General features: G+C 38.1%; 1 protein-coding gene across 6 annotated transcripts in view; it reads left to right on the top strand.

The window, feature by feature from the left end:
• CCNT2 (cyclin T2) overlaps nt 1-16,394 on the top strand; it is a gene marked incomplete at both ends in the record, with an annotated part of 44,122 nt that overhangs the window by 12,948 nt on the left and 14,780 nt on the right. For 4 of the 6 annotated variants that reach the window (XM_080690029.1, XM_080690028.1, XM_080690027.1 and 1 more), the window contains 2 exons: nt 12,972-13,100; nt 14,616-14,676. In XM_080690029.1, coding sequence (XP_080546155.1) covers nt 12,972-13,100; nt 14,616-14,676 — 190 coding nt within the window. Of the gene's footprint in view, nt 1-6,482; nt 6,507-12,971; nt 13,101-14,615; nt 14,677-16,394 lie in introns of all 6 variants that reach the window. The other 2 variants (XM_080690026.1, XM_080690025.1) reach the window with 1 other exon arrangement.

Genomic DNA, 16,394 nt, shown 5'->3' with positions numbered 1-16,394 from the left:
AATTGTTGGAGTATATACTAGAGCCCGTAATCTTGGAAAGATATCCAGGTTTATCTTGTAAATTTTCTGTTCCCAAAAATTTCAAAGCCAGAATTAGACATTTCTTTAAGAAAGCCCACTTTCCTTTAATAGGAAGAGGAGGACCACAATCTGGGTTCTTTGTTAAGCATGAGTGTTAACACATTGTATTAGGTATTTAAATGATCTAGAAATAAAGTACACAGGGGGGTATGCATAGGTTATATGTGCGGTTACTGCACTGTTTTGTATAAGGGACTTGAGCATTTGCTAGTGTGGATGTCCAGCAAATGAACCAATTCCTCTTGGATATTGAGGGATAACTAAAATAGGGGAGGGATGAGTGATTATTTGGCTGGGAATGTAGCTAAGCTACGGTAGAGTGCATGTCAATGGGACCCTCAGTTCAATCCCTAGCACTCAAACAGTTTTTGTTCTTTCTAACTCAAGATACAGGCTTTTTATTTAACATCTTTTGTATTACATTTCAAATCACTTTTCACAGAAAACCTACTTCTCAAGAATATAAAATGATAGAATTTGAATATTCCACAGCCAATCTCAGCACAACAGTACTATTGCCACCATTAAAATTACTGAGATCAGATGTTTTCACTTTGCTCTCCTTCATTCTTGGTTTTTAAGAGTTGTACTCTGTTATCATAACCATTATAAAACTCTCAAGTCCTCATTTATTCTTGGTTCTACAAGTGTGTTTGTTGCTCGTTACCAGTACTTACGCTGAAGTCTCTATTTTGATTTTTCACGTTTTTGGGGGAAGATTGTGGATACAGTATTCTCTGAATACTTGCATGTTGATAATAGTTTATGCCTTTTATACAGAAGAACAGATTTGTGTATATAAAATTCTTAGCTATATTTGCTTTCCTTGTGTATCTTAATAACTGCTAACCACCACCACCACCACCCCGCTAACAGGTAGATGGCAGTTTGGTGGTCTGATTTTCTTTGTTTTTCCTAAGCAGCCAAAGGATTTAAAATCCAGGATTTTTCTTTTTTTCTTTCTAGTGTGATTTTTGTTGACTTTAGACAGGCACAACTCTTTTTAGGTTTTTTCTCACATTATCTTTTCATTTTTTTTGTGGTACTGAGGATGAAACCCAGAGGCCTTCTACCTCCAGGCTACACTCCTAGGCTTATTTTATAATTTGTTTGGAAATGGTCTCGCTGAGTTGCTGAGAGCCTCGAAGTAGCTGAGGCTGGCTTCGAATCTGCACGATCCTCCTGTGTCAGCCTCCCAAGTACTGGGATTACAAGCATGCGCCACCATGCCCAGCTTCACATTATCTTTATATGAACTAAATGCTCATCTATTGTTTTTGTGAACAACAGCTTTCCTGAACTGTTGTAAGATGGACTTCAGAATAGCTTTTTAATTCCACAGAGCTACTTATTTTATTTTCATGTAGTATTTAGAAATATGTCAGCATGCTATATTTTTATATTTTCTTTTATCCCTATCCTCCCAGTTGTGCTTTTCTTTACAGGGGTTTCTCTTCAGTTTCAAAATTTCATAAATGTTAGCTCCAATCCTTTAAGCTATACTGCATCCACCCTCTAATTTGACTGGCAAAACTCTCCTCCTCCCAGAGTGAGCTCCTGTTCTTGCCATGATTTCCAGTGAGAACACCTGTTGGCTCTTTTAAGATTCTAATGTTGCCGGGCATGGTGGCACACGCTTGTAATCCCCGCTATTGGGAGGCTGAGACAGGCAGATCGCACTGGTTCAAAGCCAGCCTCAGCTACTTAGGCTCTCAAGCAACTTAGACCCTGTTTCCAAATAAAATATAAAAATAGGTCTGGGAGTATAGCCTGGAGGTAGAAAGCCCAAGTTCCACCACCAATATCACCCCCCACCAAAAAAAATTTTAATGTTATCAGGTTCGACATATATATGCCCCATTGTTTCTCTTAGCTTCTTGGTACACAGGTACTAGATATGGCAGCTTCAAAGTAACCTGGTTTTGTCCTTACTAGTTCATATTTGGGATTTCCTAGGAATTCCCTGTTCTGTGGTTTGATTATAAATATCTGTGAGGCTTGGGTTTTACAGTTTTGTTGGTTTGTTTTTCTGTGGGGTTTTAGAATTGCCTCTGCCACTGGCTTTGAATTCTTCAGTAATCATTAAAGGTTTATTGTTAGTCATCTTCTATAGTATAATAAATTTCCAGCTATCATTTAAATGTACTCATCAGGTATAAATTCTTCTAGAAGGGTGATTTTCTTTTTTTAAGGAATTAAATCATTTGTTCTATTAAGAATGATTCATCTGGAAAAAAAACTAATTTATTACTAGATACCACAATGCATATATGATATTCTTAACTGATTTTTCTCAAATTGATTCTGAAAACTTAGAAAATTTCCCAAATAGCTTTAAGTGTTATTTCAAAACACTGTGCCTTCATATGCCTCCTAATAGGGATAGTGATAGAATGGAGGTCGTGACTATTATAAAAGTTGCCATGACAGGCATGGTAGCACACACTTAATTACTTAAAAGGCTGAGACAGGATCTCAGGTTTGTTGCTAGCCTCAGCTACTTAGGTCCTCTGCAACTTAGGGAGACCCTGTTTCAAAATAAAGAACAAACGTTTTTAATCCCAGCACGCTGGCTTAAGAGACCCTATTTCCAAATAAAAAAGTATAAAAATATGTCTGGGAGTGTAGCCCGGAGGTAGAATGGTTTCCAGGAACCCCAGTAACACACACACACACACACACACACACACACACACACACACACACACAAATAGGGTTGGGCGTGTAGCTCAGAGGTAGAATGCCATTGGGTTCAATCCCCAGTACGGGGCGGGGGGGGGGGGCTCTTTGGAATTTTTCTTGGTGCATTATAATTATATACAATGGGGGATTATTGTTACATTTTGTATTTGCAAATACACATAATTTGGTCAGTTTCATTCCCTAATTCCTCTCCTTTCCTTCCCCTCCCCTCCCCTCTTTTCCTGGTACAATTCCTTTGCTTCCTGGTCATCTATTTAGGGTGGATAGGTGTATATAAAGATTTAATAATTTGTGCCTATGTTGACCTTAGCCCATTTGTCCCAGAGTTAAGAAAAATTGTGTGTGTGCTGCTAGGGATCAAACTCAGCACATGCCAGAAAAAAGCTCTGCCACTGAGCTATGCCCTATCCTAAGAAATGATTATTACTTTGTTTTGTGCTGCTGCACAGAAAACCTGAGACTGGGTAGTTTATAATGAAAAAAAAATGTATTATTTTGCAATTGCAGAGGCTGGCAAATTCAAGACCTAGGCTACAGTGTGCAGCCAAGGTTTTCTTGCTAACTGATCACAAAGTGGAAGGGCAAGAGCACAGTAGAGTGTGCCCACTCCGCAGCCCTTTTATACTGGTATCAGTCTATCAGCAGGACCAAGTTCTCTGGACCTGAACACTGTTCTTAGACCCATTTCGCAACACTGCAGCATTGTTTCCAAAACAATGAATTCTAGGGACTCCAAACTATTGGGAAATACTAAATTGTAGCCAGTCTCCAGAATAGAGTAGGGTTTTACATTTACAAATGTGTATTGAATATTTCCATTGGCCAAAGCACACAAGTTTATAAATTCACTTTGAAGGCCATTTGAGTAGTTTTAGTAGTATATAGTTATTTAAGGAGTCTTTTAAGTAAAAACCAAGCTAGATCTTTATATATTCTAATGTAGACATCTATACATACTCCAGGTAGTAAGGAAAATTTGGGGATCCTTCTTATCTTCTGCAATATTTAGGGACATTAACCTAATATTTTACATTTAAATAAGTTAAGGTTCTAGTTGTAAGGCCAGCATATTAAGTACCTTTGTATGGCCGTATTTTAGGAAATATATGTAATATGGAGCTTTTCTCTGAATGTGGGTTTTTCTTCTCAGAAGAACTTTACTTGTTCAGTATTAAAATTTAAATTTGAAGTAAATAGCCTTAATGGTTTATACTTAATAGTAGTATGGCAAACATTTGCATGACAAGCAAAGGTGGGATTTTTTTCTTTATAAATGGTGCTTTCCTAAAGAAACCTATTTTAATATGGGAGGAAAATTACATAGTGGCTTAATTTAAATTTGTCTGTTGTTGAAATGGCTAGGAACTGTAATAAATTTGAGCTATTTTGTATACCTGTTAATATATTTTTATGGGTTTGAAACTACATGGTATAATATGATAGGCCTTACCTAGAAGTGTCTACTGAGCCAATGAAATGGGGCTAGTGCACTAACAAACTGCTGTAATTTCCTATCCAGTGCAATTCTTGTTTGGTAGGATTCTATATTGTTTTGTTGAAATATAAATCTGGCTGGGCATGGTGGCACATGCTTGTCATACAGTACTTGGGAGGTTGATACAGGAGGATCGCAGGTTTGCGGCCAGCCTAAGCTACTTAGTGAGACTCTGATCAATCTAGTGAGACCCTATTTCAAAATAAATAAAATAGAGCTGAGGGTGTAACTTGGAGGTAAAGTCTTAATATGGGGAAAATATAAATCATCACAATTAATACTTTTTATATTGATTTTATTTTATTGGGATAAATAATTAAAATTTATTTCCCCTTTTTTTTTGCGGTACTGGAATTGGAACCCAGGGGCATTCTACCTCGAAGCTATACACCCAACCTTATTCCCCCCCCCCTTTATTTTGGAACAGGGTCTCACTGAGTTGCAGAGGGCCTCACTAAGTAGCTGAGGCTGTCCCAGAACCGCGACCCTCCTGTCTCAGCCTCCCAAATGCTGGGATTACAAGCGTGTGCCAAAATGCCCAGCTCCTTGTTTATTTTTAATTGGCTTCTAGAAAGTTAACTTATATTTAGCTGACATTATATTTATGCTTGACAGTGCTGATTTGGGATATAGTTACTTGTACCCATCAACAAATAAAAGAGTATTGGAGCTCACACTGCAGGGTTTGTTCTATATGCAAATGTGCACATTCAGACTAAAATAATTCAGTTTAGAAGGTTAAAAAACGGAGCTGGGGCCAGGTGTGGTGGCACACGCATCTAATCCCAATACTTGTGTGGCTGAAATAAGAGGATCAAAGCTTCAAGAACAGCCTCAGCAACTTAGTGAGGCTCTCAGAAACTTGAGACCCTGTTTTTAAATAAAAAACAAAATAGGGCTGGGGATATAGCTCAGAGGTAGAATGCCCCTAATTCAATTCCCAGCACCAGGGGAAAAAAAAAAAAAAAAAAAAAAGCCAGACAGGAGATTCCAGTACTTCTGAGGAGGATCAAAGTTTGTTCAAGGCCAGATTTTGGCAATTTAACAAGACTCTGTTTCAAAATAAAAAAGGGCTACCACACCTGGCTGATGTTTTCGGTGTCCTAAATATCCATCCTGAAGATTTTTCAAATTCTCAATATCAGTTTTTTCGTGTGACAATATTTCACTCATAATTAAAATGCCAGATTGAGTTGACATTTGCTATAATACTACAGTGCCAGTATTTTCAGTAAGACAAAATGGACATAAACCACTCTTTAACATCGTATTGGAAATTTGATTGAATTATTTTAAGCTAGGCAATCTTCCCTTATTAACAAATAGGTACTTTTGTACTCCACCTTTTTGGTGTGAGGGGCTGGAGATTGAACCCAGGGACATTGTACCACCAAGCTACACCGTAATTTTTATTTTGAAATGGTCTCACTAAGTTGATGAGAGTCTCAGTACTTGCTGAGGCTGTCCTCAAATCTCTTACCTCAGCCTCCCAAGTACAAGGATTACAGGCATGTGCCACCACACCTCCATACTCCACTTGAATGTTGTGGTCCATTCCTCTTCCCTCATCATCCCTCTAAGTTCTACTTCCAACTTTGACTTAATTCTGTGGGCCTTTACCAAGGTTACACCACTACCACTTTCCCTAAACTGTAGCCTTAAGCAGGTAATTTATAAATTGTGAGCCATCACCATCACAACTGGAGCTAGCTGGTTATTTATTAATGAAGCCCTATAAGGCACTGAAAATAGTTATGATAGTCTTAGTTGGTGTTGAAGTGGGGAAATGTTTGAGGCTGTTAGGGACTTTTACTAGTCTGTAGACATAAAGATGGAACACAGGATTAAACTGAGCCTCTTGGTGTGGTATATTAGCAAACTTGGAAGCCTTGATTTGCTTCTTAGGCTTTTCTCCATTAGAAGTTGAAGAGCAATAAAACAGCCATGCCTAGTTATTAAATGCAAAATATATACCACAACTACTAAAAGGAAAAAGGCCAGGATGATTCATTTGAAATTGACTGATACAGCCATCTTTGGTCAGTTAGCAGTTTCTTAGGCTTTTTTGCTAATTCAACCTGACCTTGCCTCCACCTATCAAGGTTGAAGCTGGCAGTTAAAAAGAACTCAGGAATGGGCTGGAGGAGAAAAGATAAAGAAGGGAGTTAGATCAAGAGATAGGAATGGAGGCATAGAGGAATAGAAAGAAGGGAGAGGAAAAAGGAATGTGGGTGCAGATCATTGGAGTAATGTTAAGTATCATAATGTTAGTCTTTGAATATGCTTAGTTAGCACTGCAATAGAACCTTACCGCAACTGTGTTCTGGGCATGGTGATGTATGCTTGTAATCCCAGTATTTGGGAAGCTGAGATAGGAGGATCAGAGGTTCAAGGCCAGCCTCAGAAATTTAATAAGAAGCTGTTTTAAAATAAAAGCCAGGCGTGGTGGTACACACTTGTAATCCCAGCATTTGGGAGGCTCAGAAAGGAGGATCTGGGTTCAGGGACAGCCTCAGCTACTTAGGCCCTCTGCAACTCTGTAAGACCCGGTTTCAAAATAAAGAATAAAAATAGGGTAGGGGCTGTAGCTGGGAGGTCAAATGCCCCTGAGTTCCATCCCCATACCCTCAGTAAATAAGATATAAAAAGAGCTGGGAATGTATGTAGCTCAGAGGTAGAATGCCTCTGAGGTCAATACCTAGTACCCCCCCCCAAAAAAAAAATGAGTTTGTAAGTTTAAAATCAACACTAAAAATACAGTTGTTTAATTTTTGTACATAGTAGTAGTAGTAGTAGTAGTGTGTGTGTGTGTGTGTGTGTGTGTGTGTGTGTGTGTTACTAAGGATGGAACCCGGGGTTCTTCAACCTCCGGGCTGCACTCCCAGACCTATTTTATATTTTATTTAGAGACAGAGTCTCACTAAGTTGCTGAGAGCCTCACTAAGTAGCTGAGACTGGCTCTGAACCTGCACGATCCTCCTGTGTCAGCCTCCCAAGTACTGGGATTACAAGCATGCACCACCACACCCACCTAGTAGTAATATTATTTGAGTCATTCCTGTAGGGCACTGTTCTAAGTGCTTTGGATATATTGGTCCATTTAATTATCACTAGTATTTCTCCCATTTTACATAAATGGAAACTGATCCACAAAGAGAATATGTAATTAATTGCCTAAGCTAGTCAGATAGCAGAGCAAGGACTCCAATAAGACTTATCACTCCATGATTTGTATGTATATTTCTGTAGAAATCTTGTTTTGAAAATTTAACATTCCCTTGAAATAGTTGTACATCTGTAAAATGAGAAGCTCTGGAGACTTAAAATCAAGCCCCTCTCTCCCCCCTTTTTCCATTTAGTTACAGTAATTTTAATCTGGGCATTGCAGCACTGTAATCCCAGTGCTCAAGAAGCTGAGGTAGGAGGGAGGCTGAGGCAGGAGGATCACAGTTTCAAGGCCAATCTCATTAATTTAGTGATTCCCTCAATAAGTTAGACCCTATTCAAAATTAAAAATAAGGCTGCAGGCAAAAAAGGTAGAGTGCACCAAAATTCCACTAGCACATGAAAAGGAAGTTTATTAAGCAAGATACCTGAACACTGAAGTAGTATGTGGTCTCTGACCCCAGTGAATTAAATCTTGGTTTATAATTGCTTATTTTGCAAATCAAACTATCTGTGTTTCTTCTCCAGTACTACTACTATGAATTCTTTGGCTTTGTTGAATCAAGTTGTTGCTTTCAAAAGTATACTTACTAAAAAAAAAAAAAAAAAAAAAAAGTATACTTACTGTTAGCAGACCAACTAGCAGTATTTCTGTTACCTAAACTTTTGGAATTCTTCTAAGCCACACACAGTGTCACACTTCCATACAAAAAGCAATAGTACCTAGTTCTTTCTTTAGTCATCCTTAAAATTAAAGCCTTGTGAATATTCACCAAGTATCTATCTAAAAATATGCTTATCTTTTTGTTTGTTTTTATAGCCATTACGGAGTAAAGTGTTTGCAGGCTGTAGAGGAGGGAATGTGAACAGAGTTGGTAGATTTCAGTAGGAACTTTGAAAGTGTTGGATATAGCCGGGCGTGGTGGCGCACGCTTGTAATCCCAGCATTCAGCATTTGGGAGGCTGAGACAGGAGGATCATGGTTCGTGGCCAGCCTCAGCTACCTAGTGAGGCCCTCTGCAACTCAGTGAGACCCAGTTTCAAAATAAAGAATAAAAAATAGGGCAGGGGGTGTAGCTCGGAGGCCGAATGCCCCTGGGCTAGTGGAACACTGGAAGAGGGTGAGAATTGAGCCCTGTTTGGAGGGAAGACACTTTTTTTTTTTTTTTTTTTTTTTTTTTTTTTTTGGTACTGGGGGTGAAACCCAGGGGCTTTTCTACCTTCAGGCTATACTCCCAGACCTTTTTTTTTTTTTTTATTTGATTTGAAACAGGATCTCACTAAGTAGCTGAGGCTTGGTTCTAACCTGTGCGATCCTCCTGTCTCAGCCTCCCAAGTGCTGGGATTACAAGCATGCACCACCACGCCCAGCTGAACAGAAAGACTTCTATAGGAAGTGTGGGTAAATAAACCAGAACCTGGAGATAACTGCTTGGCTACCTAGTCATACACTTATTTATTTATTTATTTATTTATTTATTTATTTATTTATTTATTTATTTATTTTTGGTGCTGAGGATTGAATCCAGGGCATTCAACATCTGATCTGTACCCCTAGGCTTATTTTGTGTTTTATTTTGCAACAGTCTCACTAAATTGCTGAGGCTGGCATCGAGCCTGCAACCCTCCTGTCTCAGCCTCCCAATTACTAGAATTAGAGGTATGCATTACCATGCTCAGCTGCTTTACAAGCTTTGCTTATTTATTTATTTATTTATTTATTTATTTATTTATTTATTTATTTATTTTTGGTGGTGGTGGTGGTACTGGGGTTCCTGGAAGCCCTTCTACCTCCAGGCTACACTCCCAGACCTATTTTTACATTTTTTAAAATTTGAAAACAGGGTCTCCTAAGCCAGTGTGCGCGGCTGGCTTCAAACCTGCATGATCCTCCTGTCTCTGCCTCCCAAGCGCAGGAATTACAAGCGTACGCCACCACGCCAGGCTCACCCGGCAAGCTTTTAAAAAGAGAAAGGCAACAAGCCTGAAGTGGGGCGTGCCAGGGGCCAGAACCCATCCCAGGAAAACTGAGGGAAGCTCAGTTACCTGATTGGCACAGGAAACCCAAAAGTGGAAAGGGAAAAAAGCCATAAGAAAGAAAGAATGGGAGGAGCCAGGTGTGGTGGTTCACGCTTGTAATCCCAGCACTTGGGAGGCTGAGACAGGAGGATCGCACAGGTTCGGAGCCAGCCTCAGCTACTTAGTGAGGCTCTCAGCAAGTTAGTGATACCCTGTTCCCCAATAAATTACAAAAAAATAGGCCTGGGGGTGTAGCCTGGAGGTAGAAAGCCCCTGGGTTCTACCCCCTAGTACCACAAAAAAGAGAGAGTGGAGCTGAGGAGCCAAAGGGATCTGTCTTTGAGGACCAGCATTAAGGAAAGGAGGGGTGCACCGTTTCTGGAAGTACTGTGAAGTGGATGGAACAAGCTCCTATTTCATCTCCTGGCTCCAAAAATTCATTTAAAATATTGTCCTCATGCCGGGCGTGGTGGCGCACGCTTGTAATCCCCGCGCTTGGGAGGCAGAGACAGGAGGATCGCGCAGGTTCGAAGCCAGCCGCGCGCGCTGGCTTAGGAGACCCTGTTTCCAAATTTTAAAAAAATGTAAAAATAGGTCTGGGAGTGTAGCCTGGAGGTAGAAGGGCTTCCAGGAACCCCAGTACCACCAAAAAAATAAAATAAAATAAAATAAAATATTGTCCTCAGATAGAGGACACATCAGATATTAAACTGATAAGAATAAATGCTACACTTGATCTTAGCCAAAAGCCTGAGAAATGAGATTTCATTTTTAATATATATAGAATTTTAGAATCATTAATACTCTTTGTTACTTTAAGGCTATCTTCTAAAACAAACTAATTTGAATGTTTTCTAATTATTAGACTTATAGTTATCACTGCTATAATATTTTGTGTGTGTGTGGTACTGGGGGTAGAGCCCCAAGGGGCTTTTCCTACCAGCGGCTGTACTCTCAGACCTGTGTTATATTTTATTTGGAAACAGGATGTCACTAAGTTCCTGAAAGCCTCACTAAGTAGCTGAGGCTGGCTTCTCACCTGTGCAATCCTCTTGTCTCAGCCTCCCAAGTACTGGGATTACAAGCGTGCACCACCACACCCGGCTGCTACAAAATATATAGAGTGAGTGGGAATCCTGTGAGAGTTTACCAAGAAAAGTTTGTTGGAAACTTGTATAAGTGTTTTGTTTTTGTTTTTTGTAATTAAGAGAAATTCTAGATCAGCTGGCAATTGGGAAGGAAATTTAAGTATTAGAATCTGTTTAATTTGACTTTGGACTTGAGCCTTTCTATTGCTTTACTATTTGATAAGTACTCTAGTATTTGAAGGTTGAATTAGCTACTCTCTTAAATTTGAGTAGGAATCTGGCATGGTGGCACACACCTGTAATCCTGAATCTTAGGAGGCTAAGACAAGAGGATCGCCAGTTTGAGGACTGCATCAGCAATGTAGTAAGACTTTCATCAACCTAGTGAGACCCTTTAAAAAGGCTGGGGTTGTAGCTCAGAGGTACAATGCCCCTGGGTTCCATCCCCAGTGCTACTACACACACATATGCATGCATGTACACATAACACAACCATAAATGAGATAAGTGAGAGATTGTAGGAAACCTAGGAGTATCTTCATTTTATTGTTGAATTGTTCCTGTAGGCTCTTAGATTTTTACTGTGGTATTTGCAATACTTTTGATTTGATATATTCACATTGCATACACTTAGCAAATGGGATTGGACCCAGGGGCATTTACCTCCTAACTATATCCCTAGCCCTTTATTTTTTGTTTTGAAATAGGGTCTTGCTAAGTTCCTGGGAGTCTCGTTATAGCTGAGGCTGTCCTTGAACATGTGATCCTCCTGTTCCAGCTTCCCATGTACTGGGATTACAGGTGTGCTCCACCATGCCTGACTGGTACCTGAATCTTGACATTTATAAATGACCTTTCCAGCCAGGTGTGGTAGCCTACACCTATAATAGTGCCTGGGAGGCTAAGATAGGAGGATTCCAACTTTGAGGCCTGTCTCAGCAGCTTAGTGAGACCCTGTTTCAAATTTAAAAATAGGGCTGGCATAGTGGCGCATACTTCTAAATCCCAGTACTTGGGAATCTGACATGGGAAGGTCACAGGTTCACATGGCTAGCCTCAGCTACTTTGTAAGGCCCTCTGCAACTACTTAGTGAGACCCTGTTTCAAGAATGCTCCTGAGTTCTATCCCCAGTACTGCAAAAAAAAAAAAAAAAAAATAGGGCTGGAAGTATAGTTTGAAGGCAGAATGCCTGTGGCATTTGAAGGTAGAATGCTTGTGGGTTCGACCCCCAGTTCCGCAAAAAATAAATAATAAAGTAGGGATGGGGCTGTGGCTCTGAGGTAGAATGCTCCTGGGTTCAATCAGTACCAAAAATTTTTTTGTTTTTTACCTTTCCATAAGAAATTTCTTGTGTGTGTATAATCAATCTTAAAAAACAAGCCGGGCATGGTAGTGCACACTTGTAATTCCAGCATTTGGGAAGCTGAGACCAGAGGATCACAGTTCTGGGACAGCCTCAACTACTTAGGTCCTTTGCTACTCAGTGAGACCCTGCTTCAAAAAAAGAGAATAAAAAGTAAGGCTGAGGATGTAGCTTGAAGATAGAATTCCCTGGGTTCTATCCCCAGTATTGCAAAAAATAAGAAATAAAAAACATATTTAAGTTTAAAGTATGTCTAGTTTTAAGTCAATAATTACTTGATTTATTTCTGGCTTTGTGAATAAATATTTATTCAAAAATCATGTTTCTTTGCCTTAGTCATTGTTTTTAGTGTTACATTCTTGTACTTCTGTTTCAAGAACCTTAACTTCGCAACGCTAAAAGAAAAACCACTACTTTCTGAATCTCCGTTTGGCAAAGTTTCTACTCACTTGGTTTATCATGGTTTTACCCTGTTCTTAGCTGCTTTTGCTGTAGTGAAGTTGTAAACATACCAGGTGGCAGGCGTGTTCAGTATTTTCTTCTTTTGTTCTATGAGTCCTTTTTATGTTCCTTAAACAGATTGTGTGACTTGTAACCATGTAATGAATCATGGCTTGACTTAAAGGAGCACTAGAAAGTGGTGACCTGTGTGCCTAAAAGAGGAATGTAGAAAATATAATTTACCCACTTGTGTCATCTTTTTGTTATAAGCTGTGGCATTTTGCTTTATATTCCCCCCTTCCACAGTGTGCAAATTTAATACCCCCACACACACACACTTAGCTAGGGTATAAATCTCTTCTCTTTGCCTCTTTGCTATTCTACCTGCAAAACAAGTAAAACACATTTTATAGCCTGGGATAACTAGTTCTATTTAATGAATAACTTTATTAAAACTCTTACATCGGGGCTGGGCATATCAATCTTGTTGTAACCCAGCATACAATTCATATTACTAATAATGCTTCTGTTTTGTCCAGCTCTCCCTTTAGAAAGCAGAGGATTTTCCCAAAATATATTTGTTCTTAATTCATCAAATTGCTATCTCTTCTGCAGATAATATCACCTACTGCATTATTTTTGGCTGCGAAAGTAGAAGAACAGGCTCGAAAACTTGAACATGTTATCAAAGTAGCACATGCTTGTCTTCATCCCCTAGAACCACTGCTGGATACAAAATGTGATGTATGTACAAAATGGGTTTTCGTTTTTTCTTTGTAAATTTGAGGTTTATTCATAACATGGGCTTAATAAAAATATAATTCAGTTAGTATTGCCTTTCCAGTGATACTTATTTTTATTGCTACTTAGAAATAAAATACCAGAAAGCTCTCTGGTAGAAATATGCTATATATATATTTCTGAATTTGGATGCTATTTAGAATTGTATAACCCTTTGGTTCAAAGTTACTTTTAAGTGTTTCTCATTTTGTTGTTTGTCCTTACAGAAAGCCTATAATATAGGTAGATAGTATGTCATAGTTAACAGGTATGCTTGAGGCCAAAGAAATAACTCTTAAAGTGTCAGCAGATAAAGGAATAGAAAAACTCTACCTCTAAAACAGTGTTTCTCTAGCATCTTTAAATGGAAGCTAGAATTGCAAGCCTTCCATTTTTCTAACATTCTTAGAGACATTTACCCACTGAATGACTAATAGATCGTATAATTCTGTTTGAATTGGGTCAGGTTTTAAGTCCAGGTTATTTATACTCTGTTAGTTTCTATCTGATTTTATTAAAAAGAAGCAGTAATCTATTTGTTGGTTTTAAGGGAGTAAAATATTAGTGTAGCCATTAAATACTAAGGAATGTGATTATTTAAAGGTGGTTCTTAATAGTTTCTATTAACTTTACAAACTCAAAATTATTTCTGTTGCATGCTGAAGGGTATTACTCAGATACTAGAAATTCATGTTTTACTTGTTTATTTGTTGTTTGTTTTGCAGTACTGGGGATTGTACCAAGGGGCAATCTACCTTCGCGCTACACCCCAGGCCTATTTTTTATTCTTTGTTTTTGAAACATGGTCTCACTAAGTTGTGGAGGCCTCACTAAATAGCTGAAGGTGGACATGAACCTGCGATCCTTCTATCTCACCCTCCCAAGTATTGGGATTGCAAGGGTGCACCACCACGCTTGGCATGAGAAATCCATGTCTTAAAAATCAGCTCCATTGACCTTTCGAAATGGGGCATAAGTAAAGCTAAAGGTGCTTCTTTGTCACCTGGGACATTTGTTATGATCTAAGAAGAGTAGCAGACATTTTTCATATTCTTTATTCCCAGATATTCATTAGGAGAATCATTTCTTGAAATTTAGAAAGAAGGTTCTATAACATATCTCTGTGGATATATGATGCAATATTTTATATTTAAATATAATTTTTTTAATCTTAGAGATTTGAGGTTTAGTTTTAATTTTTGTCTTGCAAGGCATGGGAAATTAATTATAAAAATAACTTAAATGACTTACTTTCAAAAAGTTACCACATGAAGTGTCCTAGAATGAGTTTAAAGGCAGGTTTGAGTTTGATATTTTTATTTAGCTTGTTGTTTCTCTTCTTAATGTGTCTTAAGGCAGCAGTGCTAGTTAATGTTAGACTGTATAAAATGTATAGATCTTCAATTAACCTACTCCTTTATGTATTCTTATTTTCTTTGGTTTGCTTTTTTTCTTTTGCTTTTTTCTTCAATCTGGCAGGCTTACCTTCAGCAGACTCAAGAACTGGTTTTACTTGAAACCATAATGCTACAAACATTAGGTATGTACTTATGTCAGTTATGTTGTGTTCTTCAATGCAGTATTCTAAATAAAATACCTCTAGAATAAATTATTAAAGAAAATTCTTTTAGAATGGGTTTTGAATCAGAATGATGTTGCCCAGTCAGGTAGGTTGGTACATGCCTGTAATATCAGCTAACTAAGAAAGCTGAGGCAAGAGGATTGAAATTTTGAGGCCAGCCTAGAAAACTGAGCCAAGACCCTTTCTCAAAATAAAAATTTAAACAGGGCTGGGGATATAGTCCAGTGGTAGAATGCTTGCCAACTATGCATGACCCTCTGGGTTCAATCCTTTGAACTACAAAAAGAAAAAAGAATAGTAATATTATTGCCTGGTTATAAGGAAACTACTTTATAAAATTTAAGTGCATTTGACATAATATAAGTGAATGGTAAACATAGCTTCTTTGATTTCTTAGGTTTTCAGATACTTGAGCACTGCACTTCACTGTGGTTTACACTGGAGAGTGTTTTAGGGATGTTGCATATGATGGTAATATATACAAAAAACCATAATGACCCTTCCTCTCCCAGAGCTTTGAGTCAGTACTAGCACATCACTTTCAATGTGACAAGATTATTTAAATGATCATCCTTTTCTAAAAGTTAGGTGACCTTCATATGTAAGGTTTATTTACTTGAATCTTTTACTCTACTAATAAGGAAATATAGGCCTAAAAGGATTATGAATTGTTTAAAGTCATATATTACTTATTGAAAAGTCTTATCAGGTTATGATTGGATCTAAGGGAAGACTTAAGTATAAATCTGTAGCCTGTTGACTTGCTTTGTAAAACTTGAGCAGTTACTTGCCTGTTATATATTGGTTCTGTGGATATGGAATGATATTTGCCTTACATCATAAATTTTACTATTTTTGTTTTACTTATTACTCCAGTTCCAAATGTTAAGTAGAAATAGGATAAGCCATAGCTACTCATCATGGCAGTCCTTTTAACTACAAAATAGCTAATTTGAAATGTATATAACAAAGGGGTTGGTTGGTTTGTTTTGTGGTACTGGGGTTGGAACCCAGAGGCTTCCTACCTCCCAGGGTTATTATACTCCCAGACCTATTTTATACTTTATTTGGAAACAGGGTCTCACTAAGTTGCTGAGAGCCTCACTAAGTAGCTGAGGCTGGCTTCGAACCTGTGTGATCCTCCTGTCTCAGCCTCCCAAGCGCGGGGATTACAAGCGTGCACCACCACACCCGGCTTATAGCAAAGTTTTTATAAAAAGAGTAAAAGAATGTTACTCTCTTCACATCCATTGATTTAGCATGTTACTATTGTATTATACAAAATATTGAACATTTATATAGTAAAATTTTAAATGAAAAGATACAAATTACATTGTCATAAAATCTTTGCAATTTATTATATGAAGTCATTGTGTCATAGGTACTGGGGGTGTAGTTTTCAGTGGTAGAGCACTCACCTAACACAAGGTTCTAGGTTATTATGTAATCTATATTGTTTATCACATTCTTAAACATGGAAAATAACATTTTAAGGGAACATTAGAATTCAGAAGATAGGCTGCTACAGCTTTATTTAAAGTATTATTTTGCATGCTTAATTACAGTAGAAATATAAATTAAAACTCAAAAGAATTTTATAAATCAAGAATACTCATGTTAGACTTTGATTTACTTACTATTTCTGGAGGCACTAGATGAGACCCGTTTTGTTGTGT

Source organism: Muscardinus avellanarius (genome assembly GCF_963383645.1).
Source record: "Muscardinus avellanarius genome assembly, chromosome: 2".
In the NCBI taxonomy this organism is placed as follows: Eukaryota; Metazoa; Chordata; class Mammalia; order Rodentia; family Gliridae; genus Muscardinus; species Muscardinus avellanarius.
This window is presented reverse-complemented; position numbering and strand designations above follow the sequence as displayed.